The sequence below is a fragment of the Sparus aurata genome, chromosome 2 (assembly GCF_900880675.1).
Source record: "Sparus aurata chromosome 2, fSpaAur1.1, whole genome shotgun sequence".
In the NCBI taxonomy this organism is placed as follows: domain Eukaryota; kingdom Metazoa; phylum Chordata; class Actinopteri; order Spariformes; family Sparidae; genus Sparus; species Sparus aurata.
This window is the reverse complement of record NC_044188.1, coordinates 10693708-10716412: the sequence shown is the minus strand read 5'-3', so window position 1 is coordinate 10716412 and position 22705 is coordinate 10693708. Positions and strand designations below refer to the sequence as shown.

Here is a 22705-nt window from a genome sequence, read left to right as displayed (position 1 = left end):
TATAATAGCATTAATTCATGGAAATTATTCTTTCTAAGTTTATTCCCAGATTGCACAATATGGGTTCTGCTTATTTTTGGACATACTTAATCACATTGCATCTTTGGGATCTGTCAATCTGCCATTCTGTACCACTGTGTCATTCAGCAGATGGTAACTCCAGATGTCTCACCTTTCCTCGTGTCCCTACTCTGCCACCCTCCCTCCCTCCCTCCCTCCATCCAGCCACCCCCTCCACCTCCACCATGGCTTACCTGTACACCAAAGTATCATCTGCCGAGCTGTTGTACTGAATCTGGTACATTCTGATGCCGGGGATATGGCGCTCAGATGGCCAACGTAACACAGCAGAGGAAGAGGTCAGCTCGGTGACCATCACCCTCCTGTCCTGCTTGTCGTAGCCCTTCGTGTCGTTGCCAGATTTGGAGGAGGTGGTGATGTCTGAGAGGCCCGGGTCCTCACGCATGTGGCCTGTGTTGTTAACAAACAAGGGCAAGGGGATCATGTTGATCTCAACAGCAGCTGTGGCGATGCCTGCGGCATTGGACGCCACACAATTAAATGCCCCGCTGTCCTTCAGCGTGGTGATGAGAATATCAAGGGTGCCATTATCATACAGGATGGTGCGGGAGTTATTGTGCACCAGCTTGCCGTCTGGTGATCGCCAGTGAATTTCTGGGTCCGGATCACCCACAGCTTTGCATTTAAGAGTCACACCTTGCCCCTCCATCACAAAGGGCTTGGTGGAAAGATGTTTGGTGATCAGCGGAGGCTCACAGATAAACTCCTCCTCTTGGATGGACCAGAAATACTTGTCCATGAGGTGCTCGGGTGAGGCGCAGGTCTCCAGATCATCCTCTCTGGTAAGCCTGCGCAGCCAAAGCAGCTCACAGTTACAGTGGAGAGGGTTCCCACCGAAGCTCACAGCCAGGGTGGAGGAGCTGGAGCCCTTGGTGTCAGACAGCACTTGTGCGTGCTGGAACAGGCTGTCTGGCGGCAGCTTCTGCAGCCTGTTGGAGGTCATGTCCAGGCGGACCAGCTTGGTGAGCAGCGTGAAAGTCCCCGCTCCGATGTGGTCAATCAGGTTGTGGTCCAGCGTGAGCGTGTTGATGTTGGTCATTCTGGCTATGGCTTCCCAGGGAAGGGTGCGCAGGTTGTTGTTGGAAAGATCCAAGTCCTCGATGGTGGAAACAAACTCATCGAAGGAGGTGGCAGCCACCTGGTGGATCTGGTTGTTTCCGAGGATGAGGTGCCGCAGGTTGATGAGGCCTTTAAAGTGGTCATTCTTTATCACGCTGAGGCGGTTACCGTCCATGTGTAGCGCCCGCAGGGATCGCAGGCCGAGGAAGGCGTGGGGGACGATCTGGCTGATGGTGTTACGGGACAAGGTGAGGTGGACCAAACTGGTCATGTTGAAAAAGTCTTTCCTGCGGATGATGGTGATGAAGTTGTCAGTGAGTCGCAGCTCGACGGTCTTGCGGTCGATGGTGGGGGGCACGAACAGCAGACCAGTCTTAGCACAGAGCAGAGTCAGAGTGGGGGAGAGGTGCTGGCAGATGCAGCGGCCGGGGCAGCTGTATCCCTTTACCAGGGCCGCACAGAGCAGCACGCACACAACCAGCCGCTCCATCGTTGATCCGTTTCCAGGTCCTGTACATAACACAGACAAAAGGAAAAGGAGAGAGTCAAAAATATAGATGTTTGAATTAATAAATAGAATCACAGCCTTTATGAGGGCCTGCTGCAAAAATCCAGAGTCCGACCAAGATTGCTGAGACTGCCAGCAAGGTATCAATCACAAAATGAAATGGAGCTTTTCTGAAATAATGGCACCTGGGATGATGAAAGGCTGCGCCAACACAGTCAGAAGCCCATGTCTCTGTAGCCTTTTAATGGAAATAACAGAATGTTTTCTGTGCCACCGGGCTGCATCAGCACTGAACCATATAATTTCTTGTTTCATCAGCAGACAGTTTTCCTATATTAGGTAACCATACGGCATGTACGTTTCCATCATATAACAAGCCTCGTGCGGTTTTTCTTGCCCTGAAAATCCACTTCAGGATGGAAAATTAAAAGGTAGAAAAGGGCACTTGTCAACAGTGCTCAAGGATTTTCATGACCTTTTCTTGCTCTCTGCTCTCCCTTTTCTTCGAAGATATACTGCAAAAATTAGACAGAAACCTGTCATGTAAATCATGGCAACAAAAAGTAAAAGGTGAAAACGCTGCTTGTTTTCTCAAGTCCATCCCAGGGAGGCTTTGAGGATGTTCAGATTCTCTGATTCCCATTTAGAGGTATTGATTTCAGTCTTGGAGAGAACACGCCTGTGGTGACAGGAATAAAAAGTGATCCTTTGCTGTAATAACCATAAGAAACCTCAGCGGAGCGCAAAGCAGTGATGTGCTGATGCTACATTGTCAGTGTTGTTCCCTTCTTTGGCATCCGTCTTGATTGCTAATGCCTTAAGCTTCACTGTTGATGAGAGAGCCTGTTAACGCCGATAAAGTACGGAGATGACAACTGACTTTTCTTGTCTAGCTTTTAGAAAATGACTTAACCACCTCATCCAACCCCACTGGGTGACACTTTTGCTCCCAGCCGGATCTTATGTGTCAATCAACTGCATGTCTCTGTTCCGAGGTCTAGCATAATTATTTTTTTTACCTCAGACAGAAAAAGCTGGCTGTGGATGTTCAACTCAAATTGTGTCTCTTTTTCATCCAATTTGTCACGACTAATTTTAGAGCCTCTTTATCTGTGTTGCACCATGTTGAGGTGGCGCTGACATCTTTAACACCACTAATTTTGTCCCCAGAAGCACCTAATTCACAGAGTAGCATCGGCCCTAAATTACGCTGGATTTAAAAACGTCTGGAAATATTTTCGAAATTGAGTACAGGCCAAGCTCTCCTCCTCCATCTCTCAAGCTTCGCCTCATTCATATTGCACAAAGCCTCTGTTTTCACCCATGTTTTTCGACAAAACAAACTTGGGTCTGATAAGAGTTGTTGCAGCATGTCCAAGATAGCAGGAGGTGGTGAGGAATCGCGAGTGTACTGCTGTCATTTCACATCAACCTGTACTGCATTTTTTTTTTTTTTTTCCAGCCAGCAATAAAAAAAAAAAATCCCAGTTGCTTCTTCCTTTTTTGCGCTCCCTTGCACACCCACTCACACACGCTGCTGCCTGCTGGCCGGCTACTATCTGACAGACAACAGGGCACCTCGTTAACTATGAAATACTGCTGTCCAATCAGAGCTCTCATTAAAATCTGGGTTTGTCTGATGTCATTTTCTGAGGGAAGTGGAACAGCTTGAAGCACAAGTTAAACCAGTGGGAGAGTTTTCTCTAAGGTTGTTGATGAAATTAACTCAACACTGACAGTTGTATCACACTACATTTCAGACTATTTGACTGTGTGTAAAAAAGACTCAAACCTTCGCCTGGTACACTTCTTGTTCTGACTCGACAGGCTGAGCTGTAACCTTCCCGTGTCGGAAATAGAAACACCTCAGCTGTTTGAAACCGAAAAAACGTATCTCCTGTGCAATTTATTCAACAAAGAACATACACCACAAAACTATTTCCATGAGCAAAAAACACACTAGGTGGTACGCTGTGTGGGAAAAATTCCAAAACCCCCTGAGAGAATTTATTTATTTAGCAACACTCCTTTATTGTTGGCAGCACAGCGCGCCTGCCTTGTCTAAATTAATTCCCTAGATTTCTTTTTTTAAAGACGCTGGGAAAGTTATTAAAGTAGGCTACGGCAGAGCAGATCACACTTCCTGTTAAAAAGGCTCCTCTAAAAGAACAGTTAGAGGCTTCCAGCACTGCTGTGGTCTCAGATTTAATTTAATATTGTTGCCCTTTGTTAGATTTCAATATAATAGTGACCTTGCCCGATTGTGTTAGTTCTCACATGCTAAGTAGGCCACAAAGCGCATGGTTTCTCACAGGACCATCTATGCCGGAGCATTTCCTGCCACACCGTCGAGGATACTCTATTGATCTTTCAGCATCTCGGGGAAGGAGGGGTGGAAAGTGTCGGAGAGGGAGGGGGTGGGGGGTGTGGGGGTGTGGGGGGGGGACTTTGTTGCCACGGCAACTCTGGTGTGGAATGTAGGTCTTTGAATTGCATTAAGATGATGCTGAGCCCCCCAAAAAGCCTCAATCTTAATAGATGCTGAGGAGGTGTGGAGGGGACGTGAACAGATGCACGAATTGCCCTGAGTGAAATTAAAAGTAAAAGGGCAGCTCCGCCTCACATTTCTATTTCTGTTTTATTGCTTCATATAAGCGGTGGCCACCCGGATCGATATGTAGACAACGGGAGGGAACACAAGGTGAAGTGGAGGTTTATTTTGTGTCCAGTCATGCAGGAGCGCGACGTTTCACAGGGGATTATTTAGACGGATTACCTTTACACATGTATTTCTAACTAAGAATCGCTTGTGTTCACGCTCCATCTTCAGTATTCTTTTATTTCCAACCATGGTAAAGTTATACAACACAAGGACGTTCAATAAAAGATAAGGTCTCATTAAAACTACAAAACATGAGCAAAATAGGGATGTATATTTTAAGCCATTTCTTTAATCGATAGTCGTCTGCCTTAACAATTGATTATCGGTTAATTATTAATAATAAACTGTATTAAAAAGATGTTGTAGACTTGATTTATGCTCGAAGCAAAATCCGAGTAGGCTACAGACAATGCAAACACCAAGATTCTTGAATAATTAACTAGATAACATAAAAATTACAACATTTTAGTGGCCCAAAAAAAATCCAACCGATATTCAGTAGGGATGGGTTGATTGCTCCTGTGGGAATCGATACTCACAAGCTACTCATGTGGTATTGATTTTATCAATAACAAAATAAAATTACAAAACATGGGTGTCTTCATCACTTCCAGCAGTTTTCAGTGCTTCAAACAGCCCTGACATATTAAGCTGAAACCTATGAGACATGAGAACCAAACCTGCTCTGCACAGCGACACAGTCATGCCCAAACATCCGAGTCCCCTGCACCAACCGCTGTCCGACAAAAGATCTTGCAACAGAGCTTTCAAAAAGGCAGAGCACGTCCAGGTACAGGTCGCAACGTTATTAGTTATCACCACTGCCAAGGAAGTGGTGGAGGCGGCTTTCCCTGTGTCCGTCTGTCTTCCCTAAATCCCCAAACATCATCACCCTGATCTCATTTTAAGGCCAGACACATATGAATAGAGTATTTTTCAACAAATACATATCACCATGCAACCTCCCTTGTTGATTACATAAGATGATTTTTTTTTTTGAGTAATTTTTCTGAAATGTTATGTTCAATTATGCAAACAAGGTGCCATCTGATTATACACTGATTTGAACACCTTTCCAGAACAACAAATCTGAATCTGTTTCATTTTGTTTTTCACTTCAATTTAGTTTTAATAAATACCTATTTGTAATTTGTAACAAGATACTTTTGTGCGTAAAATTCTGATTGCTGATTAATCAATTATTTGAATTATCATGAAGGTCTTTGGAGCAAAGACAAACAAACAAGAAAACAAGAAAAAACAAGAAAAACAAAAGAGAGTTAACAATATCAGTAAGCCACCACGAGGTGAGTTTACAAAATTCGCCCCATCCTTATCAATCTGAATAACTACTATTCAGGAATGAAGTTCCTTAAAAACTTCTCAAAAGCACATCTGAACACATGCGATCTCTCCGCTGGATAACATTCTGACATATCCAGAAATTAAATCACACATTTACATATACCCATGTGAGCAGTTATACCTATGATACATAAACGTTTACATTTATTCATGCACACACGTCTATGAACATCTGGAGCTGTGAAAAATCTGCATATTCCTTGAGCAGCTTTACAAACTGGTCCTACAGGGCAGCACTGTGGCAAGTTACTACTTCAGTTGTAAACTCCAAGTAAGTTAAGTCTTCCCATTTTGACTTCTGAATATAGTGAGATTGGCATTACAATTTGTTATAATTTGAAGATTTGGCCCTCTAGGAATAAACCTGACATTCAACACTAAGTTTAAGTTTTCTAAATGTGTATCCACCCCACAGCCCCAAAATCCAACCCTGCCTCATTTTGACATTTATTGCTGTTGGCTACAAAAGGCTGAATTACTGTGAGTCTTAAAAAACCCTGAAGACTTGCAGAAAACTCCCTGAATATGAGATCTGAGAAGCCATAAAAGATATGGATAGTTGGGTTAAAATTTCAGCCAGTGATTAAAATAAAACGCCGCCGCTGACAATAATATCGAAAAAAAATGCATTTTTCATGACTAATCTAGTCAGAGTTGATTGGTGGGATGAAAGTAAATATCTCAAATTCCCTGGTATATTCATGTATAAATATGATTACATTTTGCTTCCATAATACAGCTTAAAATGCATACAAGAATAAATAAGGACATTTAGGCTGTATTTGACAGCTAACAGCTCTCCCTGTGGACACTAATGCTTGATGACTCTCATCTGTATTAGAGGTGTATTTGAGTAGGTAGGAAAACAAGTGTGAATAAAAAAAAAAAAATGAAAAGTTAATTTAATGCTGGAGGTTGTGGGAGATAACAAGCTGCTCTTTCCATGGCAGGAGTGAAGGGGGAAGGAGGGAGGGTGTGGGGTGCTGTCGGCGAAGACAGAAGTCACATACTGAGGACGGATACTGCCTTTAAATGAGAGGGTCCCTTCAGCCGGCAGTGACACTACTCATTGATTACCGTGCATTTTGATTCTGAGGTGTAGCGTGAGCAGTGTAGCTTGTGCCGGGTGTATTTCGGTTCAAATCAATCCTCTCGCACAGACATATTGTGATATCCTCCTCTGTTTTACCTCGTTCACATGCAACTCATTCACTCCTCCTCTCCTCTGGTTTCAGATAATTCAACCTCCTGTCCTTGTGTGTTTCCCCGCCTGTGTGATTGCCTGCTACGGCCCGATTAGTTTCACCTGTCCCTCGTTAGCTTCCCATCAACGTACTGTGTCCCCTCTTCGTCTTTGTGAGGTGTGCCACGTGTTCCAGCCCCTCTCCTAGTGGTTCGTTATCAGGTGCAGTCCAATGGTCTTATCTGATATAATTCTTAGGACGTTATAATTATTGTTGCTCCAGGACCATCATTTCTAATGAGGAAAACAAAGTCCACATTTCAGGCAGAGCATGTTGTGGTTTCATGAGTTCCTCACCCAGGAGAATAGGGGTTTTCATCCCATTTGGAATATATTAGTATACTGTTCACTTAGCATCTTTGCAGTTTTCTTAGGCAACAAAAAAATATTTTGTTAGGTCAAAATACACCCTTCCACAATGCTTAACGTGTTACAAAGAGACTTTTCTCCTAGTGTGTGTTTTTCCCCTGACTCAAATGCATGGACAAACTTCCTACCCACTTTTCATCGATTTTAAACATGAGGTCAAGCTGTGAAGACGAATATAAAAGGATTTAGGAAAAGTAAACCACTGTGCTAAGAGTATCCAACTGCACCAACGCTAGGCTACGCAATTATGCAATGGTGGATGTTACTGACGTAGGTCTGCCACGGTAAAAACAAAGACGGATTACTAAAAGCACATCCTACATAATTTGCTCCGTGAGTTCTTACTGCGTTTCATCCAGGCTGTATGGAGTACAGCAAGGCAGGACCTGCACACTGAGAGCAAAAGTGATTCAGATGATTTCAAATGTCTCTATTTCATATATTACAGGGCTGTACACATGGTGACGAAATGTACAAAAGTGTATAGCAACAAAAAGAAGCGAAAGGCAAAATGTTTTAGTCAGTGTTGGGCCGACAGATGATGCCATCAGTCATTGCTGACTGCACAAAAAGTAGCGTCTTCTCAGAGCTGCCGTTAGTCAAGGGGGTGTTGTTGTTTGTTACATGTGTTAGAGAGAAAAAGAAAATGAGTTTATTGCTGCTCAAAGTTTACTTTTCCGTGTCCCGTTTGTTATTTCCTTATTTGAATTGCCCTCAGGCAAACCCACCATGCTTGGTTACATTGCTGGCAGCTGTATCTGTTTTTTGTGGCCCACTGACAGTATGCTTTCTCCATTGTTGACATCATATGGTTTCAGCCTATGCTGGACTTTCCACAGTGCAGAATGACACATGCTGGGTTACCCTATATATAGGTTACCCTACAGGTGCGCTGGGTCAGTCATCAAGGGCTTGATTGAACACAACATGAAGCCAATTACCAACAGGTCACATCATACAAACACACAGCGAACAACAACACTCTAAAGCATTGACATCATAGTCTCATACACACACTGATGTAAAAGGCAGCACATAATGAATGCACACTGGAAACAGGTCCAACTGGTACAGCGAGGCAATAAATGACTCACCCTATTAATTCAGGTACATGATTAATTATTCCTTTAAGCCTTTAGGTGTTTGGCATTTCAAGATAAAAGATGTATCTGCATTCACATTGGAGTGAAATTGTGATTCACGTTTCCACCGCGACTATTAGGATACATCATGCCAATGCCACCGAACGCCAAATCTGAAAATGGATGACAGCTCATTTAGGAGATAGCATTGCTATGTTCATTGATTCTGATTCTACGTCGTCTCCTTGAAAAACGTCTCATCGCTTTTTTTACTTTCTGATTATGACCTGATTACAAGCCTCTGCATATAATAGCCTAAGAATCTACCACATGACTGAACACATTGGGACGGTGACTTGATAAATGTTACTGCCACAAAGAAATGTTGGACAAAATGATCTCCTTTTCTTTTGTAGACGATGGTCATTTAAGGCACCTTTCCTTAGATTTCAGATCATTTGAACAGCTCTCATCGTGGCTGCCATTTAGATTCTGCATTTTGCTAAGTAAGGAACCCTCCTAAGCAAACAAGACTATTCGACCGCATCTTTAGTGTTTTTGGATATTTGCTTTGCTTTCCCAGGCTTGTTTATTGGATTTCTGATTCTTGCCAGTCCCCTGCTGGATTTCTTTGCCTGCTTCACCATCCTGTAAGCTTTTTGTACTATGATTTTCTGCATTCAATGTTTTGAATCGCCTTGGTTTGAAGGTGGATGTCCTTAAAGCAGCTGTGGCAGGGTTCTCTGTCCCATGGTGCCCATTCAGACCTCAACTGTATTGTTTGTCTTTCTGCTTAACATCTAGCTGTGAGGTAATTCTCTTCTTGCCTCTAACACTTGAAGAAACTGGGTGAAAAAACAAGACACAAAACAAAAATGTGACGGCGACTACAGCTGAAACAACTGTCAATGTGTCCAGCTCTAAATTAATCGATTAATTGAAAGTGTGATGATTGATTAATTCATTCATTAAGTCAGTTATCGAGAAAATGCTGATGTTTTTTGACACTTCAATTGGGAAACAAATAGTCGATTGATTATCACTAATGAAAACAATGATTAGTTTCAGCCCTAATGGAAACAGGATGCCACTGTACGTCGATTGGTCAACTAAATGTTACTGCGCTCAATAGTGGGCACAACAAACACTAGCTAGTTAAACTTACTACTTCCAACAAAGGAGGTGATGTTTTCACCCATGTCTGTTTTTTTGATTGATTTGTCAGCAGGATCACACACAAAAAACACAGGCCGTTTTCCCTCGGAGCCTGGTACAGTTAGCCATGTTAAGCTAATCTTTATTGTATCATAATTGGATTGCGCTGAACCAGTGAATATGTTGCTTAAATAATAATGCAGAAATTTCTGTCACGTTAAATATGGTTTTCAGTAAATGTTTTTCCTTAACAAACTGACACTTTTCAACAGCATTTAGTATCTTATTTAGTCCTTGAATAATGTGATTTATGGTTTCAAGTGGCTTTTATAATACATGTAATCATTTTTCAAACATTATTAATCCCTATAGATTACATTTTGGTACATTTAGACTGTTTTCTCAAGTGTTCAAACTTCCATTAAAACATCATGAAAATTAGAAAGAAAGTTAGGAAAGTTACTTGCAACAAAGCTTAATTACAGCTTTTGTTTTTTTTATAGCATCTATCCAAACAAACGGAAGTTCTGAAATTGATCTGCTTTTAGCTGACCCTAATCCTTCAAAGAATTGGCTGGACCATTCTGATCCCAGTCTTGAAGACACGCTCTTATTAAATTCACCTTTCACCTAAACCAGAGACACAATACTATTAATTGCCATATTAACATACAAACACATACAAACCCCCCCCCCCGCAACACACACACACACAAACACACCCACCCACAGGAGAATGAATGCAGAAAACACGAGTACATGTCTGCACACACATGTATCTCCACATTAACACACAGACAAACATGGTGAACAAAGACAGAAAAACAGGAGGATCGCGGGTGGAGAAACCAGAGGAACAGATTAACTTTATTTTCAAGGTCAGATGAACCACTTGTACAAGTTTGTGTGTTTGTACTCTCGAACATACTGACAGAAAACATAAACAAAAGAAACCGCTCTTTAAAAATGCTCTTATGTTTTACAAATTCACAATGGAGTTCCGCTGAAGGCGGCACAGCTACGAGTACAAGCGCAATTTCCTAAATAAAGCTGCTTTAACGACAAGCTTCGAGAGCATCATAAAAAATGCAGGAGGAATCAAATAAAAGCTGAAGGATGCCGTCTCTCACGCACACACACACACAAAGCTCCTTCTATTTTTGACTGTAAAAACACCTTTTCCGCTGCTGCACCCTAAACACACAGCATCCCGTTTACACATTAAACAGGAGAAGCGGCTGCGAGGATGATAAAGCAACTTTGCAAACTTCGAGGAAGAAGTGGAGAAAATTTGTGAATTTAGGAGTACACCTTTTATAAACTAGAAGAAAAAAAAACTGTTTGCCTGTAACCTTCGCAGTCACAACCGTGTTGAGTTGGAAATTTTAATTGGGGTATCCATGATCCAACTGGATATTCTCATTATTAAGTAACTAGGAAAGAAGTACAGGCTTTAAACATTCAACAGCCATTTAAGAGACAGTCTCATAAATTACAGCACTGTCACATGAGGCAAACACACACAAACCCCGCATCCAAAGCATCCTTTGTGAGAATACTGTATATGACTGTTAACTACCATTACAGTGTACTATTACCTGCCATCTTATATTTACTCAAAATGAAATATGGTCCACTTGATGTTATCTTGACATCATAACGTGCTGTCGATGGCGTCCAGTCAGAGGGCAGCTTTCCAATAAAGCCTCCAACAGCTTGCAAAATCTGAATTAATATGAGTTTATGATCAGCTGATAAACAAAATGAATCTTCAGTTATTTTGATAAATTGGCTTTGAGTTTTAGCATAATATGAAGACTTTTTCCTCATTCCAGCTTCTCAACTGTGGGAACTTGTGATAGTAAACTGAAGATTTGGGGGCTTTAGATGTCGGTTTGACAAAACATGCAATTAAAAGATGTCATCTTTGGTTTTAGGAGCTTTTTGGGAGGAATTTTTGATGATGTTTCGACTTTTTATAGACCAAATTATAAATCAAGTGTGCGTCTTTTAAGCTAAAATGCTCAAAATGCAATGGTTTCAGACCTCAAATCAGAAAATGTATCAATTGGGTCTTTTGTTTAGTTGTATTAGATATTATTAGTTATATTCAAGTATTTTTGGGCATTTTGCCTTTATGCAAAAGGTCGACAGCAGTGAGGGGTGAAATGTAATGACAGTTAAGTAGAGAGAGACACGGAGGGGACATGCAACGATGGTCCAAGGACATTACAGCAACATTTTGATGATTTCAGTAACTATCTAGTCAAACTGTTGTTCCTACGATGACAAAGCAGTGAATTTGGAAGATATTCGTGTCATATTTCTCAGCTCTGAGGCCACAAAGGCATATTAATTGACTAATTGTTTCAGCACTAGTGTGTGATTTTAACCGACAGAACAACCTGATAAATGACTGGCATGTTGTGTCTGAAGCTGCTGATGCAAAGGCTTATTGGCCTGATTGAATGAGTTTAGAGAGAGACAACATTTTGACTAAAGGTTGACTACAATGTTACGACTTTTCCTCGACTAAAACCGGACTAAAGGATACAAATGACTAAAATGTGATTATAATTACTAGGCAATTCCATGCTCGAGTAGCTCACTGTTTGATATTCATTTCAATCACTTGGCTGCCAGGTTGCCCCAGTTTGTGTGATTCTTTTAGGCAAAATTATAAAACTGCACAGTTCTATTTTCTTTCATAATCTATGGCAGTAAACTGAATATTTGGGGGGTTTGGACTGTTGGTCCGACATAAAGACAATATGAAGACTAGAAAATTATGAAGGATATTCTCACTATTGTATCCATTTTTTTAAACCAAACAATTATCTGGTAATCAACACAAATAATCAGTATTTTGAGAATAATAAATCATCTTTAGTGAAAACCTTTGATTCCAGTTACAGCACTATTTAGTTGAATCCAAAGCACATCTTGAATGTGACATTGACGACAGTGTCTGAATGCAAACAACATCAGATTCGTCCTCTCCTCAGGAAAACATCTGTCCAGAGCCGGCGCTCTGTAAGGATATTTTCTGGACATGACTTTGTCGGGGAACCGTAAACGCCAATTAGTCGGCGCAGGCGGTGAACTGCTGGCTGCCCTTGTGCGACTCTTGTCAGAATGCCGGCATAATTATTGACAGGCCGAGTTCATCGGAGTCAGCTCTGACTCCACCAGTGTGGACGCCTAAACCGAGGCTGCACGGCCCCGGGGATTTCTGGTCGCATCTCATCAAGGGGAAATGGGGGGGTATGGTCGTAAACAGGAGGAGCATTTGCATATTATAATTACGTCTGCATGCAAAGACGGTCTTCTCAATTACATCCCATTTAAAACTTTCAATGAGGAAGAATTGAGAAGCACAAACTATTGCAGCTCCATAAACTTTAATTGTATGAGATTGTTCTCTAAACAAGATGGAGAACATTAGGAGTGTATTGGTATTGCGTAACTTCAGTCAAGCACGTCACTTGTTGATTGAACACGTAGGTGATTGATTGTTACCCTTTACCTGCTACCTGTTCTTTTTTAAATTGAATACCTCTCCTCGAAAATAAACAACCGTCAGAAGCACCTGCAACAGTTACAAATTACTGCAATACGGGTAAATATGTGTTTTCTTTTGTAGAAATGAAGCTTCGGAAGTTAAAACAACAAACAACTGCTTTTGTGCAGTGCAGCCCTGAATATATTACATAAAAAGGAAATTAATATAGGAGGATTCAGAGGACATACAGAACCTGTGATTAATGTGTTCACCGAATATCTAGTTGGATAACTGGCATGCAGTCTTAGTGACGAAATATTACAAATCCATATTTACTGCAGTAATCTGCTGATTACTTTCTAAATGAATCAATTAATTGATTTATCAGAGATTTATGTTGACATGTCAGTACTTCTTGTTTTGTACGAGCATGCAGAAGATGAAAAAAGATAATTTATTCACATTTGAGGAGCTGAAACTAGAGAATTTCTGGCATCCATCATCAGTTTTGAATCATTTCAGCTCTACCTCATGTTCTACCTTACAGCATTTCTTTACATCAGACAATCTTCGCAACTAATCATCCTATTTAAAGCTCCCCATACATGTCAGACCACTTAAATAATCAGCAGGCAAACGATCTTGTTTTACATGAATGACATACGAGTGATTTTTGCTCCGTGTGAAGTGATTGTTTCCCATTCTTTCAGTCTCACAGCCACGCGTCCTGCGTTTCTGCACAGAAGCCTGATTACTGTACATCCACAGATTCTTCTCTAAAATGGCCTCATTAATCATAAGCACCATTTGATGCATAATAGAATTATTAGATATGGTGTTGTTCCAGTCAATCCACTTTATGCACAAATTGCCTCCACAACTATGCCAAAATAGCCTCCAATTGTATTCCATCTGTTAGCTGTCACAATTAATAGAATAAATAGGACAATGGTCTTCGCTCCGATTTACAACGGCCACTTGCCTATTTAGGATTTACTTGAGGGGATTTTGCAGAGGTTCACACTCGGAGAGGGAAGCTGGCCTTTCTGAAGATCACACTTTGAATTAAGGGAACGGCAGGAATAATAATAAAGATGAGCAATGCTGCTTTGTGTTCAATGATGTCAGGGCTGAATAAAGTTGTCAAGGTCTGTGCATGTAGAAATACTCTGTTACAAGTGCAAGTCTGGGAAAATCTCACGCAAGTCAAAGTACGTACAGTAAATATGGGAACAATTGAGGTACAATGTAAAAGTGACAGGACTCACAATGCAGCATTACATCGCACACTTATTTTCCATTCAATTCAAACCTTTCTTTAAGCCTTGAAAATCATTGAGGCTTCCCTCATGTGCATTGATGTCGAGATATACACAAATATGCAGAGTTAAAACATTTAGATTTCGACAACACGAAGTGAAAACATTTGCATACTGAGGTTAAGTGTTCTGTGATAATTGTCTTGAATTGTTCAGAAAACAGGGAGAGTGTCCAATTTGGAAATGTTCTGTAGATAATTCAGTGCATGAATAACCAAAATCAGAATAAACCTGTAGGACTCGAAGCTGCGGATGCTTAGCAGAGCTGCTTTGAAAGGCTGCTGTGGTCCAGTCCAGCAGAGATGTTATATAAATGGTGAATGTCCAAATAAGGGGTAAGAGATTTATAGGTGAAATGATACAAGCGTTTATCAAGAAGTCTTTAAACCAGAGAGGACCAGCCAACTTTATAATACAGAACATGGTGATGAGTGTCCTCAGGATACCCAGTGATGAGTCTGAGGGCAGAGTGATAAACTGAGTCTGGAGGTATGAGGTACAAAAAAGTGTGAAATAACTCTATATATGTTTCATATTTTAGATTCCTCAAAGTAGCCACCCTTTGTTTTGTTGATGGCGCTGCAACCCCTTGGCCTTCTCTCAGTGAGCTTCATGATGTAGTCACCTGAGATGGTTTTCACTCCACAGGTGTGCCTTGTCAGGGTTCATTTGTGGAATTTTTTGCCTTCTTAATGGGGTTGGGACCATCAGTTGTGTTGTGCAGAAGTCAGGTTGGTACACAGCTGACAGCCCTATTTGACAACTGTTAGAATTCATATTATACCAAGAACCAATCAGCTAAGTAAAGAGAAACGACAGTCCATCATTACTTTAAGAACTGAAGGTCAGTCAGTCCGGAAAATTTCAAAAACTTTGAATGTGTCCCCAAGTGCAGTCGCAAAAACCATCAAGCGCTACGACGAAACTGGCTCTGCTGAAAAACCACTACTAAGGAAAAGCAATAAGCAGAAGAGATTTGTTTGGGCCAAGAAACACAAGGAAAGGACATTAGACCAGTGGAAATATGTGCTTTGGTCTGATGAGCCCAGATTTGAGATCTTTGGTTCCACCGGCCGTGTCTTTGTGCGAAGCAGAAAAGGTGAACGGATGGTCACTACATGCATGGTTTCCACCGTGAAGCATGGAGGAGGAGGTGTGATGGTGTGGGCTGCTTTGCTGGTGACACTGTTGGGGATTTATTCAAAATTGAAGGCACACTGAACCAGCATGGCTACCACAGCATCCTGCATCATTTATTTTTCAACAGGACAATGACACCAAACACACCTCCAGGCTGTGTAAGTGCTATTTGACCAAGAAGGAGAGTGATGGAGTGCTGCTCCAGATGACCTGGCCTCCACAGTCATCTGACCCAAACCCAATCGAGATGGTTTGGGATGAGATGGACCGCAGAGTGAAGGCAAATGGGCCAACAAGTGCTCAGCATCTCTGGGAACTCCTTCAAGACTGTTGGAAAACCATTACAGGTGACTACCTCATGAAGCTCATCGAGAGAATGCCAAGAGTGTGCAAAGCAGTAATCACAGCAAAGGGTGGCTATTTTGAAGAGTTATTTCACACTTTTTTGTTTACTATATCATTCCATATGTGTTCATTCATAGTTTTTATGCCTTCAGTGAGAATCTACAATGTAAATAGTCATGAAAATGAAGAAAAAACATTAAATGAGAAGGTGTTTCCAAACTTTTGACTGGTAGTGTATATATCTTGAGGTCACGGCAAAAAGTAAGACATTTAAGGACACCCTCTCTTGCTTTGGTCTGTATTTTTAACTGATTGATTGATAGAAAAAATACTCAACTAATTAGTAACAGCTGCCAAATACATGTTTTTTTAGCATAAAGTACAATATTTCTAGTAGTAGAATTTGCACATAAATCTAAATATTCAAGTAATGCAATACTAGTAAGTTGGAATTTTACAGAAGTTGGGTAAATGTCACTTTGAATGATTTGAATTACCTGCGAACCGAGTGTAGCCGAGCAGTGCATTTTTTCTCCACCGCCTTTAAAACACAACAACAGCACTCCTCGTTGATTTCTAAGGGTTCAGCTTAAACGTGTTCGTTTCTTCCGGAGCGATTTTTAGGTGGTAGAACGTCCTGACATCGACAAATATCTCGACAATACCCAGCGCGGTTGTTACTCTTTTCTCCATGTAGCAGTTTCTCTGACACCTTCCAAGAGATTGCCGAAGTACAGTTGACATATTTGTCCAAACGAGGGAAAAAAAGAAAAGAACTGACAAACAAAGCCGAGATAAAAGCAGAAGCTGCTAGCAAACAATACATGGGCAGACAGTGATTCTGAACGACACCCAGCTTATGGGATTTCTATTTCTAGCCTTCGTTATTTTGCAATCCAACGACGAGAATTCGACGATTTACAAATGCTGCAGCGGCATGATTGTCTCTCCTATATGTCGCGACTGCATGTGTTCCCATGTGGTGACAGTTTTATTTCCGCGTTGTTTGTCCTCTACTCTCACGTCATTTTACCCACTGACTGGCTGTTTATTTTAATCGTGTCTTCTTGTCCCTTAGCAGAGCGGCTCCGTGCCCTCCTCGCTCTGAGCAGACGAGCTGAATAGACCCTCTGAATTGATGCCTTATGGTGCCACTTTGTGCAGGAGTGATGCTGAAGAATCCACACTTGGTTTCAAATCCTCCTCCCAAGGCTCCTATACTGCATTGATCCTGCTCTGTATGTACCCTCGCAACGTATTATGTATGCCTGTTATGTGCTTCACTGCCACAGCAGACTCTAGCAAAAAGCCGATCTACACCACGGAGAGAAAATGTATCAGATGGCTGAACTTGAAACCCTTTCTGGGTTGAAATACGCGCTGTTCATTTCAATAACAAGACAGCCACTGATCTATCATTAACATTAGCCATTGTCATTGTATTGAAGCTGGATTACTAACCAGCTTGTTCTATAACAAAGGAGCCATGTCAGAAACAATGTAGACCATCTGTTAATAGCACAATAGAATTACAGATAATGAATTCTTTCCAATCGGTTACAAAAACACATTCATACAAACAAACACTCACACAGACCTGTTGTGTTTTTGTCACTAGCGAGGAAACGTACAGTGCATCTGCCTTAAATGGCAATTCAGTCTGTTGGAAAACCACTTAGGTCCAAACTGAAACAACTACTGGATGGATTGTGCTTAAATTTTGGGGTTCCCAGAGGACTGATCATAATGATTTTGGTGATCCTCTTTTTTCCTCTTGTGCCAACGTGAGTTAAACATTTTTGTGCTTTAGTGAATCATCTCGACGACTATTGGATGGGCTGCTGTGAAATTTGGTTTCTGTGTCCAGAGGATATGCTTTGATGACTCTAATGATCCCCTGACTTTTAATTTAGAGCCAAAGTTTAACTTATACAGTGAAATATATTGAAGATATTTGTTAAAGACCACCATGAAGTTGATGTTTGTGGTTTTGAGCAAAAAACTTTTGGAAGGATCGGCATGAAATTCGTTATAGAAATTCATTTCCCTCTCAGGATAAATTGTATTAACCAGTGTGATCTTTTGACTTTTCATAGAATCAAAATTGGCCTTCACTCCAGTGTTTTGGTTTTTGGCCATATTCCTGCAAAAACATTTGCACCAGTCTTAACTGCCTTTTTTGTGAGTGCTAATAAAACAAATGTTGCATGCTTACATAGAGTGAACATTATAAACATTATAGCATTTTTAGGTTTGTGGTAGACACAGGTGTGGTATATTTTTAATAACATTTTTGGACCATAATTATTGCAATGTCTGTGTACAAGAAGTTGGAAAAGCTAGATCATGAAGCTCACAGGGAACCACCTTCAACCACTATATCATGGGGAAGTCATTTTGTTATATTTACTGACTTTTTATTTTGATTTATCCAGTGAAATATGTCATCATCTACAGAACCCATTGGCAAAACCAATGACAGTCACAGCAGCCTCAGCTCTACTTTGTGTTTGATGCTAATCAGACATGTGACCCAAAGATTCTGCTGTCCTACCAACATTATCAACATTACAGCGTTTACAGCGTTTACAGGTTTGTTGAAGACTCGGGTGCACGTATGTGGCACACTTTTTTTATGACCCTCTCTTTATGCAAAAGCTGGGGGAAAAAAAGCTGGAGGAAATTATGATTTAACAATCATAGGGTGCTGCTCCAAACCTTCTCATGTCAGGGACAACCCTGCATTATTTCAGCTACATATCAGCATGTTAGCATTAAGCTGATAGCATCACTGCGCCGAAGTGCAGCCTCTCTGAGCTGTAGCTCGGCCATAGATTCCTAGTCTTGTTAAACACTTGCGTGGTCCCATTCATCATTTTGTTTCTTAAGTCGAACACAGAGTAAATATCCAATGTACACCTTCTGCTTTATGACAGCAGTATGACCTAATTAACACACAATGGAGATTAATCACCGGTGGGATCCATGTAAATATCCGCTGTGAAAACTGGATGCAATAATGGGAAACTCACCCGGCTCTAATTGATATAGAAGACAGTGGCCCAAATTCACTCAAGGCTGTAATGCTTATGAGTGTGTGTGTAACAACCCTCAGAACGAGGCAGCTACGACTGCATGTGATTCACTCAGTGCACATAAATAATAGACTGCACAGCTTCAATTTGACACACTTCATAGGAAAGCCTTTGCAAAGCAGGTTTAAGCAGAACTTTTGTCAAACATATATTGTAGGTATTATATTCATATATACTGCGGGGCGCCTGAGCTTCACTAATCCCGTCTCTGTGTCAAATAAAGCACCTTGCAATGTCAATACGTACACAGTGGCAGTGGGGCAGTAAATACACACAAGGTGTGGATTTATCTACAGTTGGCTTTGTCCCAAGAGAATGAAGTGAATTAAAGTGAACAGGAGCCGCTTCCTGCTACATCATTTTATTATCATGATGCAGTCATTATGCGCCGGTCGATTTAGTTGTTTACTGTGACTCTTTCCAAGAAAAGAAAAACAACAAGAAAATGCTGAATTCTGTGCACCAGTTGCTTTTGTTGAACTGCAGTAGATTAGCATTTGCTTATATGCAGTTGTGTATTTGCATGTTTTGTATCATCCTGGTATTGTTTCATTTTTTGCGGGGGTGAAAAATGAAGAGGTTGTGCCATGTTGTTTTATTTTCTGTTTCTTATGTACCCTTTGAATGTAATCCTTCAAGGATGTTTCTGGTTTATAACACTGATTCCAAGAACACCGGGACACTCTAAAGCGTAAATAAAACAGAAAGCGATAATGCGCTAATCCTTTTTGACTTATACTCCATTGAAAACAGTAAAAACACATTATATTTTGTGTTTATTTTTGTAATAATAATCTGTATTTTATGCCTGCCTGCAACATCCTTCAGTTTGGACAGGGGCAACAAAAGAAGGCACCTGTTTGGCTCATTCCTCATGTAAACAGGCTCATTGGTAACAGGTGACGGTATCAAGATTGGAAACGAAAGGGGCATCCTTCACCACTTTGTGAAACACATGAATGAAAAAGGATAATAAGATTAAGATGTTAAGATTAAGATGTTCCTTTATTGATCCCCCTTGGGAGAAATTTGCAGGTAACACAGAAGTACAGAGGGAAATAAGTAGCAGGATAAGAGTAAGTCTCAAACAATAGAGACAATAATAGAGAGATATTGGACTTACACTTAAAAGAGTTTTCAAAATGATGGCATTCTGTCTCTATTTCACAATCCCAGGTTCATGTAACTGTCATTTTAGAACACAGGGTTGTATAATGAAATGTAAGTTATGCTTCATGTGAAGAAAAAACATTTTTTTATGGCGAAGTGTTGAGGACGAGTTGAAGAGTCTTTGTAGCCTAGTGGTACGGCAAAGTATACAGCTTTATCTCATGCCACACGGTAGCGGGGTGAAGAGATATTCTTTGGGCTCTGTGCAGACACATTTTCATTTTATAAATTTACATTTTTATCCAGCGTCCCAACTCTTTTGGAATCAGGGTTGTATTACAACCTGGCACATTTCCCATAAATGTGGATATTGTGGTTTTATGTAGATCCCAATAGAGTTATTCACAATGGCTGTTCCAGGTGTCTACTTTCTGTGTTTTTTATTATGTTCAGACTCAGAAGCGAAAGTCTAAAACAATTCATGTAAATTCCATGTCTATTGGCTGTAGAAAGCTGTAGGAAGCTTTAGTCTAAAATACATTATTTGGAGTCCTTGTTTTTCCAGATCTCTACGTGATGTGGCAGCCACATTTATGGGAAACACACCAGAATTATCCTTTAACTACATCTAATTTACAGTTCGCCTGCTGTGTTTTTTTTTTTTGTAATCTCAGTGGTTCGCCTCGAAGGCACTGTGTGTATCCCGGAGGTCTAATAAACATGTCAAATGTTTTTTATCCTTCCTAATAAAAAAAAGTTGTGGTGATGATCTTTGGACGAGTACCAAAAACCTACATTGTTTACATTCATGCGGTCTCCTCGCTTTGTTGGTGCCTTGCCACATTCGTGAAACACTACCAACTGTTGATCAGTGGTATAGCATTAAACAATTGCCAAGAGTATTGTTACATCCTAATATCCTCATTTGATATTTCCTCGCTCCTCTGTCCTCGCTTGAACTCGTCTGGTGTCTCACAGGCCACCCCAAAGCTCCTATTTTTGCTCGAAGAAGTGACTAGTGAGGAGGGATCCACACCTCTGCATCTAGCACATTTGAACGAAAATGGTGGACAAAGCTTAACATGAAGCTTCAGAGGAAAAGACGTCTCCGGTCTCTTCAGAACACATTCCGTCCTTTCATCTCTCTTCTCGTGGTTTCCTTGCGTCTCTCCCAGCATCTTCAGTGGATGGGACCAAGACGCAAGGAAAAGACATGTGTGCATGTATGTCCCTTGAATACGTAAATGAGACGCTCACAAAAGAACTTTGCCTTGCGGTGCTGGTATCAGTTATCTTTTAAGTGTGCCCAACCTTTCTGTAAAGATTCCTGAAATGCCGTTAATGAGCTAAATCAAACAAATGGGTCCTTATCACACGCATAATAACAATTTTGTTTATATTCTGTGTCAAATATGTAAAAATAGAATAATCTAATTATGACCCAAGTCTGAGTTTTTTTTTTTTATCTACAAGCCAAACCTGCCAGGTTCAGACAGGAGTCACATTAAAAAATAAATCTGTGACATGCTTGATTTTCTGAGTGAATGATATACTTGCCATTTCCGCCTCCAATTACTGTTATTTCGGGAAATCGGGTCAAGGCATTAAATCCATGACATATCAGTATAATTAGCAATTACGCGGATGAAATGTTTAGGACGACTGCTGTCGAGCTCGCGCCACACTTTGTGAGTCGCCAGTTACAAACCTGTCAGGCCTGTTATTTGAGACTGAAAGGCATATTCAGCTCTTTCTCTTTCATCAGTCACATAATTATTTTTATCTACATTTAGTTTTCTTCTTTATTGCTATGCACCAAGTTAATATATCTGAATCCTTGCAAGCGTTTTTACTCTTTCATGGAAAGCTGCAGAAAAATTGATTTACTGCTGTGTAAAATTGTTGATGTCTTGCAAACTTGCCAAAGGAAATAAAACTGATTAAAACTTTACTTTAGCTTCTGTCTTAGTTTCAGTTCAGCTTGGATAATATTTTAACCTTTCTAAATATATTCGCTTTAACTATAATGTTATAATTTAGAGAGAGTTGAGACCTGTTGGCTGAAATAATTGCGCTGGTCGATGGTAATGGACAGGAAACATTACATATTGTACATATGGTGACTTTGCCGCCAGAAAGAAGAAGTTCATTACGTGTCACTGTGCTTGTGGCTGTACCATATATAATTAGTTCACAACCTATTTGATGGAGGTGGCATTATCAGCAATTGCTCTGTATTGCCCGTCTCTAGTTAATTAGTAAATTTGATAAATTAGCCGCTGAAACAAATTGCAGTCCAAAAGCCATCAAGTGAGGAACAAATTAAGTGTGAGAAATGAGGACATCAGTGAACATTCGGTGGGATTGAGCCGACTGAGTGCGTTTTTTGGTGTCGTTCCCTTTTACTGGGGGAAAATGTGGATTCAATTCAAAACCCACATATCAAGCCGTGTCTACATATTCATAGGCATCTCCCAAATGAGTGTTTCTGCCATTTTCAGCGCAGGCGCCTGCTCGTGCTTGGTTCAGAAAAAAATGGTGTGTAAATAAAAGCAGCTGCCTTGGATTTGAATGAATGCTGAAGGATCAAATCCCCGGTTTGATGTGCGATCTGAAAAGGAGAGGGCAGTGCGGCAGCTTGTGTATTTACATCTCGCAGTTTGATCCTCG

General features: G+C 40.8%; 1 protein-coding gene across 1 annotated transcript in view; it reads right to left on the bottom strand.

Annotated features, from left to right (window-relative positions):
• Window positions 1–22705, bottom strand: part of lrfn1 (leucine rich repeat and fibronectin type III domain containing 1) — a 133690-nt gene that overhangs the window by 4015 nt on the left and 106970 nt on the right. Inside the window, exon 4 of the mRNA XM_030399130.1 lies at window positions 255–1650. Coding sequence (XP_030254990.1) covers window positions 255–1630 — 1376 coding nt within the window. The 5' untranslated portion in view covers window positions 1631–1650. The remainder of the gene's footprint in view (window positions 1–254; window positions 1651–22705) is intronic.